The sequence below is a fragment of the Melopsittacus undulatus genome, chromosome 17 (genome assembly GCF_012275295.1).
Source record: "Melopsittacus undulatus isolate bMelUnd1 chromosome 17, bMelUnd1.mat.Z, whole genome shotgun sequence".
NCBI classification, from domain to species: domain Eukaryota; kingdom Metazoa; phylum Chordata; class Aves; order Psittaciformes; family Psittaculidae; genus Melopsittacus; species Melopsittacus undulatus.
Window position 1 is genome coordinate 5063824 of NC_047543.1, and position 9098 is coordinate 5072921.

The 9098-nt window shown below is 55.3% G+C and overlaps 1 protein-coding gene across 1 annotated transcript; it reads left to right on the forward strand.

The window, feature by feature from the left end:
• Nucleotides 1-62: 62 nt before the first annotated feature.
• Nucleotides 63-3178, forward strand: HROB (homologous recombination factor with OB-fold). The gene is made up of 8 exons (XM_034070319.1): nt 63-233; nt 1136-1219; nt 1470-1595; nt 1949-2057; nt 2213-2298; nt 2396-2596; nt 2687-2807; nt 3041-3178. The coding sequence occupies exons 1-8, from the start codon at nt 63-65 to the stop codon at nt 3112-3114; spliced, it is 972 nt and encodes a 323-aa protein (XP_033926210.1). The 3' UTR covers nt 3115-3178.
• Nucleotides 3179-9098: the final 5920 nt, after the last annotated feature.

A 9098-nucleotide genomic window follows, 5' to 3' on the forward strand; every position in this document is an offset into this window, starting at 1 on the left:
GGACCCCCTCCCTGCGGCCGCTCCCATCACCCCCACTGCAGGGGGGAGCTCAGGACCCCCCCATGGGGCTGTGCCCCCCCCGGCCCCCCCCCGCTCTGCAGCCCCCCCTGCTCACCAACCACGTGGTGCAGTTGGTGACCGCGGCCACCAGAGCCCCGGGGGGGACCCCACGGACCCCAACACATGGAACAGCCCGAAGGTTCCCAGGGCCTGCAGGGGTCCTGCCCCATATGGTGAGGGGGGGGGGGGATGGATGGGGATGGGGATGGGGATGGATGGGGATGGGGATGGGGATGGGATGGGGATGGGATGGGGATGGGATGGGATGGGATGGGGATGGGGATGGGATGGGATGGGATGGGGATGGGATGGGGATGGGATGGGATGGGATGGGGATGGGATGGGGATGGGATGGGGATGGGATGGGGATGGGGATGGGGATGGGATGGGGATGGGATGGGATGGGATGGGGATGGGATGGGATGGGATGGGATGGGGATGGGATGGGATGGGATGGGATGGGGATGGGATGGGGATGGGATGGGGATGGGATGGGATGGGGATGGGATGGGGATGGGATGGGGATGGGATGGGATGGGATGGGGATGGGATGGGATGGGGATGGGATGGGGATGGGATGGGGATGGGATGGGATGGGGATGGGGATGGGATGGGGATGGGATGGGATGGGATGGGGATGGGATGGGGATGGGATGGGGATGGGATGGGATGGGATGGGATGGGATGGGGATGGGATGGGGATGGGGATGGGATGGGATGGGGATTGGATGGGGATGGGATGGGATGGGGATGGGGATGGGGATGGGGATGGGATGGGATGGGGATGGGATGGGATGGGGATGGGATGGGATGGGGATGGGGATGGGGATGGGGATGGGATGGGGATGGGGATGGGATGGGATGGGATGGGGATGGGATGGGATGGGGATGGGGATGGGGATGGGGATGGGATGGGATGGGATGGGGATGGGATGGGGATGGGATGGGATGGGATGGGGATGGGGATGGGATGGGGATGGGGATGGGATGGGATGGGATGGGATGGGATAGGATGGGATGCAGGAGGTGCTGGAGAGGTTCAAGGCTCCCTCTGTCTCTCTGTGTCTCCCATCAGCACCCAGGAAAGCTGCAGGAGGAGATCCTGATCTCAGCTCCCCACACCCCATCCCATGGGGCCATGGCCAAGCCGCGGGCAGAGGTGATTCCTGCCCCATAGACCCTGCAATGATCCGGGATGGAGGGACCCCAAAGCTCCTCCATTCCCATCCCCTGCCCCATGGAGCAGCTCCAACCCCTGCATCCAACCCATCCTTGAGCACTGCAGGGATGGGGCAGCCACAGCATCCCTGGGCCCCAGTGCCATCCCTGCCCCATAGCTCCAGTGCGGATCCATGTTTGGGTCTGGGGGTGCTGTGGGTCCCATTGCCCCCCCCCACTGTGCCCCACAGCCCATACCCACAGAGGAGGAGTTCAGGACGGGGCCATGGAGCACAATGAGGACAGAGCTGGAGCTGGATGAGAGGGACCCCGGATGCTTCCTGCGCTCCTACAGTGTGGTCATGGTGCTGCGCAAGGTGAGGGTGTGGGGCCCATGGGGCACATGGGGACACTGCTGTGGGTGCTATGGGGACACTGCTGCAGCCCCTATGGGGACACCACTGCAGCCCCTGTGGGGACACTGCTGCAGCCCCTATGGGGACACCACTGCAGCCCCTGTGGGGACACTGCTGCAGCCCCTATGGGGACACCACTGCAGCCCCTGTGGGGACACCGCTGCAGCCCCTATGGGGACACTGCTGTGGGTCCTATGGGGACATCACTGCAGCCCCTATGGGGACACCGCTGTGGGTCCCCATCTGAAGCCCCATAGGGACACAGCTGTGGGTCCTATGGGGCACAGCTGTGGGTCCTATGTGGGTCTCTGCAGGCCGCCCTGAAGCAGCTCCCCAGGAACAAGGTCCCCAGCATGGCCGTGATGATCAAGACCCTGAGCAGGACCCACAGCGATGCCAGTGCCGTGTTCCGGGACCCCACTGGTGGGTGTGGGTGCCCCTGGGCTGGGGCTGCTCTGCCCCATGGCTGCCCCATGGCTGCCCCATGGCTGCCCCATTGCTGCCCCATGGCTGCCCCATTGCGCCCCATTGCTGCCCCATTGCTGCCCCATGGCTGAGGGTCCCTTCCTGCCCCATAGGGGAGATGCAGGGCACAGTGCATCGGCTGCTGCTGGAGCAGAGGCAGGGGGAGCTCCGGCCTGGATCTGTGCTGCTGCTCAGGCAGGTGCGATGGGGCAGAGCAGTGGGGGCTGTTCCTGACCCACATCTATGGGGCAGGGGACGCTGCGGCCCCGGCTCTGCCCCACATCTCTGCCCCACAGGTGGGGGTCTTCTCCCCATCGCACCGCAACCATTACCTCAACGTGACCCCCAGCAACCTGCTCAAGATCTACCCCCCAGAGCCCAATGGTGGCTGTTCACAACCAGCACCGGCACCAGTACCGGCACCAGCACCAGTATCAGCACCAGTATCAGCACCGGCACCAGCACCGGCACCAGTACCAGCACCAGCACCAGCACTGGTACTGGAGGAGGTGATGGGGGTCCCGGTGCTCATTGGGGTCCTGGCTCCCCCCTGAACCCCTCCTGGTTCTCCCCATTGGGTTTTGCAGGTCCCTGCCCCACTGCGCCCCACAGAGCCCCCCCGGGGTGGCCATGGGCACTGGGGGGGGCTCTTGAGGCCCCATAGCGCGGAGCAGGAGGAGGCAGAGGCAGCTGGAGGCGAGGATGGGGGTGAGTTGGGTCTTGGGTAGTGATTCCCATTCCATGTCCATGGGCATGGAGCCATCCCTGCTGCATGTGCATGGCACCCATCACCTCCATGCTCCCATTCCATGTCTATGGACATGGAGTGATCCCTGCTCCATGTGGGACCTGGACGTGCTCCATCCTCCCCATATCCATGGACACGGAGCGATCCCTGCTCCATGTAGGATCCATCACCTCCATGCTCCCATTCCCTGCAGATGACCTGGACGGGCTCCTGGGACAGCTCCCAGAGGATTTCTTCTGCCCCCCATCCGGATCCGACAGCCGCTGACCCCATGGACCATCCCCCATTCCCTATGGGACCAACCCCACATTAAAGGGCTCTTCTATCCCCACATTGTGTCCGTGTCCCCCTCCCCACTGCGCTGCAGCCCCAACCCCCCTGTGCCCCACGGCTCCCGCAGCCCCATTGTGTTGGGTGCCCCACAGCTCCAGGCTCTGTTTACCCCATAGGGCTGCCTCCAGCCCCGTGTTCAGTGGTGCTATGGGGCACGGCCCTATTTATAACCCACTTGTGGGGCCCAGAGGCAGCTCCGTGCCCCCCGCCTGCCCCATGGCACTGCGGTTGTGTGGGGCCAGGCCCCATTGCATGACCCCCGACTGCACCCAACTGCTCCTGGAGTTCGGGGCCGACCCCAATGTGCTCAGTGGGGATGGATGTGCCCCATTGCACCTGTGCACTGTGCCCCATAGCCTGTGGTGATATCTCAACCATAAATCCGAATGTAAATCCTTTATTAACCAAAGCCTTATAGGATGGGGAACCTGGATTCAGTCCAGAACACCCTGTACTGGACTTAGAAGGGATTGGACAGGATGGACTTCAAATGGTCAAGAAGCCTTAGGAAATAAATGAAGCAGTCACCTGAGTTGGGAGATCCAGAAACTCCACTCAGATCATCTCTCCTTCCCATTGCTGAAAGACAGCAGTGGGTATGGGATCTTACACCGGGTTGGTATGGGATCTTACACCGGGTTGGTAAGGGATCTTACACCAGGTTGGTAAGGGATCTTACACCAGGTTGGTAAGGGATCTTACACCAGGTTGGTAAGGGATCTTACACCAGGTTGGTAAGGGATCTTACACCGGGTTGGTATGGGATCTTACACCAGGTTGGTATGGGATCTTACACCGGGTTGGTAAGGGATCTTACACCAGGTTGGTAAGGGATCTTACACCAGGTTGGTAAGGGATCTTACACCGGGTTGGTATGGGATCTTACACCAGGTTGGTAAGGGATCTTACACCAGGTTGGTAAGGGATCTTACACCAGGTTGGTAAGAGATCTTACACCAGGTTGGTAAGGGATCTTATACCAGGTTGGTAAGGGATCTTACACCGGGTTGGTAAGGGATCTTACACCGGGTTGGTAAGGGATCTTACACCAGGTTGGTAAGGGATCTTACACCGGGTTGGTAAGGGATCTTACACCAGGTTGGTAAGGGATCTTACACCAGGTTGGTAAGGGATCTTACACCGGGTTGGTAAGGGATCTTACAACGGATTGGTAAGGGATCTTACAACAGGTTGGTAAGGGATCTTACACCGGGTTGGTAAGGGATCTTACACCAGGTTGGTAAGAGATCTTACACCAGGTTGGTAAGAGATCTTACACCAGGTTGGTATGGGATCTTACACCAGGTTGGTATGGGATCTTACACCAGGTTGGTAAGGGATCTTACACCAGGTTGGTATGGGATCTTACACCAGGTTGGTAAGGGATCTTACACCAGGTTGGTATGGGATCTTACACCAGGTTGGTAAGGGATCTTACATCAGGTTGGTATGGGATCTTACACCAGGTTGGTAAGGGATCTTACACCGGGTTGGTAAGGGATCTTACACCAGGCTGGTAAGGGATCTTACAACGGATTGGTAAGGGATCTTACACCAGGTTGGTAAGGGATCTTACAACGGATTGGTAAGGGATCTTACAACGGATTGGTAAGGGATCTTACACCAGGTTGGTAAGGGATCTTACACCAGGTTGGTAAGGGATCTTACACCGGGTTGGTAAGGGATCTTACACCGGGTTGGTAAGGGATCTTACACCAGGTTGGTAAGGGATCTTACACCGGGTTGGTAAGGGATCTTACACCAGGTTGGTATGGGATCTTACACCAGGTTGGTAAGGGATCTTACACCAGGTTGGTAAGGGATCTTACACCGGGTTGGTAAGGGATCTTACACCAGGTTGGTATGGGATCTTACACCGGGTTGGTAAGGGATCTTACACCAGGTTGGTAAGGGATCTTACATCAGGTTGGTATGGGATCTTACACCAGGTTGGTAAGGGATCTTACATCAGGTTGGTATGGGATCTTACACCAGGTTGGTATGGGATCTTACACCAGGTTGGTAAGGGATCTTACACCAGGTTGGTATGGGATCTTACACCAGGTTGGTAAGGGATCTTACACCAGGTTGGTAAGGGATCTTACATCAGGTTGGTATGGGATCTTACACCAGGTTGGTATGGGATCTTACACCAGGTTGGTAAGGGATCTTACACCAGGTTGGTATGGGATCTTACACCAGGTTGGTAAGGGATCTTACACCAGGTTGGTAAGGGATCTTACATCAGGTTGGTATGGGATCTTACACCAGGTTGGTAAGGGATCTTACACCGGGTTGGTAAGGGATCTTACACCGGGTTGGTAAGGGATCTTACACCAGGCTGGTAAGGGATCTTACACCAGGTTGGTAAGGGATCTTACACCAGGTTGGTAAGGGATCTTATAACAGGTTGGTAAGGGATCTTACACCAGGTTGGTAAGGGATCTTATAACAGGTTGGTAAGGGATCTTACACCAGGTTGGTAAGGGATCTTACACCAGGTTGGTAAGGGATCTTACACCAGGTTGGTAAGGGATCTTACACCAGGTTGGTAAGGGATCTTACAACGGGTTGGTAAGGGATCTTACACCAGGTTGGTAAGGGATCTTACACCGGGTTGGTAAGGGATCTTACACCGGGTTGGTAAGGGATCTTACACCGGGTTGGTAAGGGATCTTACACCAGGTTGGTAAGGGATCTTACACCGGGTTGGTAAGGGATCTTACACCGGGTTGGTAAGGGATCTTACACCGGGTTGGTATGGGATCTTACACCAGGTTGGTAAGGGATCTTACACCGGGTTGGTATGGGATCTTACACCAGGTTGGTAAGGGATCTTACACCGGGTTGGTAAGGGATCTTACACCGGGTTGGTATGGGATCTTACACCAGGTTGGTAAGGGATCTTACACCAGGTTGGTAAGGGATCTTACACCAGGTTGGTAAGGGATCTTACACCAGGTTGGTAAGGGATCTTACACTGGGTTGGTATGGGATCTTACACCAGGTTGGTAAGGGATCTTACAACAGGATTAGCAGAACACACCTCCATGTTACTGACTTCCTAGGGAATTTGTCCCTAGCCTTAAGCTGTAGTCACCCACAACTTTGGTTACAGTCGGCTGCAGCGGCTGTTATCAGGGAAGGAGAAACAGGACTTGTGCCACAAGGGCTAACAATTATTGCTAGCAATCACACTACCACAGAGCGCAAGAAAACATACCCAAGAATGGTGGAAACCTGTAAATTTCATGTACATCCCAATTCACAGACAAATTACTGCTTCTGTTTTGAGCATGCCAAGATATCAGACATATTCCCTGTATTGTCTCTAGGGACGATACACTGGGAAGATGGGTCACAATGTAAGAACAGGATTGAACAGTAGGATGCACAACTGACACTGGAAGTACAGAGGCAGGTACCTCAAGAGAACAGTTAGGGTTTATCTGTGGAAATCCTACAACTGAAAACAAAGATCTCTGCCTGTCTGGTTTAAACCAAGTCCCCCAACTCCCTGAGAGTTAGGAAGGAGAATCCAAAGAATGTAGCCCCCACGGATTGAGGTAAGAACAGTTTAATTGCTAAGGCACAACACAAATCACTACTGCCATTACCACTACAAATAATAATGATACAGCAAACAGCAAGTGAAAAGAATACAACACCCACCAGCCACCGACCCGTAACTCACTCCACCCTGCCTGGCCGAGCACCATGTGCACCCTCCTCCATTTTCCTCCAGAGCTCCACCTCTCCTGCTTTCTCTCTCCCAGCTGCATCCTGGGCATCACGTGCTATGGTATGGAATACCTCATTGGCTAGCCTGGGTCAGGTGTCCTGTCTCTCCTTCCTCCCGGCCTCACCTCCTCCCCGGCAGAACATGTGCCTTGAACAAAAGGCACTTGAACAAAAACAAAGGCTTTGAACAAAAACACCCTCAAAACATGCTCAGCCCATGACATTATCCACCCCTTATTCCGTACCATTCACATCATGCCCAGATCTCACATTTCCAATACACCATCACTCTTAAGTCCACCCCTCGATCATGAGTCAATCTCTATGTTGCATCTCTGGACTGATAGCCTGAAGTATCTGGGCCCACCAGGCTCAAAATCATTCACTGTCCCCTTCAGCAGTTCTACAGCTTGCTGCTGGGGACTCCATACAGCTGCCTTCCACCTCCAATGCTTCCAAAGCACTGGAGGGGCCCAGTGGATCAGATACTTGGCCATACTGTCCCACATGCCCTGCCACTCATGACTGTCCAGCCTTGGGGACAGTCTCCTGGTGCTCCTATATCCTTGTCTAACCCTAGACAAGACCCAGACCTGACTCTGCTGAACTTTGGGATCAGACAAAATGGTTGTGTGTAGAACACACTCTGTTTCTGTGTCACCATGCTGATCCCTAACACAATCAGCAGGCAGGTTGCAAGGGCACCCAAAAACCATTCATAACCATCAGAACTCTCAGCTGCTGCTGCTGCACTTGTCACTGGGGCTGATGTAGCTGCCCTGCTTGCCAGCTCTCCCACCACCAGCTTCTCTTCTCCCGAGTCCGGATCTTCCTCCTCTGCCTTGCTGGGAAGTGCTGCCTGGTCTCCTGTATCCTGCTGGGGGTCGGAGGGTGACTTCCGGGGGACACTCTCGGCCGTTGGGGTGTTGGGAACAGCCGCGGGACTCACCCCCCCCACTGCCTGATCCCTTCAGCACAGGAAGGCAGCTTGAAGAGCACAGGAGGTAGCAATGTGAGAGACAGGACACGTGTGCTTGTGTTCATTGGGGAGATGCTCTGATTCCATCATTTATGGCCTTAGTATTACTGAGTTTATTACGTATGTCCTTATTACTCTGCTTCCCTCAGTTTGATTGTGCTTGGCACTGATGGGCTGGCAGCACTGGGGCAGTGGGGAGATGCCCACAGTGCTCGAGCACAGCTTTACTCAGTGATCCAACAGTGCTGATGGGCTTCACTGGACAAAACCCACCCCCCAGAACACTCCCTACCCAAGGCTATGGGTACCAGGTGGGGGTGTCCTCAGCCCCCCTGCTCAGGGAAGGGTGTGTGAAGGAGCCAACTGACCCTGCATGTCCACAATGGTAGGTTGTAGGCACTGCCCCACACTGGGTGTTCTCTGGTGGTCCTGGACTGTTTGATGTCAACCATCAAAACAGACTCATGACTCTCAGCTCTGGTGGATCCTCTGTTGTTAATAGTGACTGTTCTCGGGGGGGATAAGAGTTGTTTTCCTTGCAGACTGTACTTGCTGTTCCATGTGAGTGCAGTGACCAAGGCTGTACAAACACCTGGAGGTGTTGATGCTTCACCTCCTGAGGGGGCTGTACCAGAGCTGTTGTCTCCTGGTGCCTCTGGTGATGGTTCCATGGTCTCACAACACGGGGAGCTCCAGAATCAACCACCCCTGAGGTCCCCATGTCCCCATAGTCACTGTGATGATGGGTCCATGGGATGCTCTGGAGGTGCTTTAGGGACCAAAGCAGCACAAATCCCACCCAAACCTGGAAACTGGAGGTTTATTGGGGCTTTTTTACCCCAATCTTGCCACGAACAGGGAACATTTTCTGACCTTTATTAAATAGACTTTCCCTTCTCATTGAGTCTATGTTAAATCTCTGGTGAATCCTTGCAGAGCTGCCTCTCTGCATGCCTTGAATCAGGAATACACCCACTGCCAGCTGTATTCTGAGCAGCCTGTGAGTGTCCCACCACCCGCACAGGGAAGAACATCACCCCCCTCTGTCAACCTAAAGCCATTCCCACTGTCTGATCACTGCATGCCCTTGTAAATAATTCCCCGGTGTCAACTGTGTCGATGTCAACTGTGCCAGTGTCAACTGTACCGATGTCACCTGTACCGATGTCAACTGTACCGATGTCAACTGTACCGATGT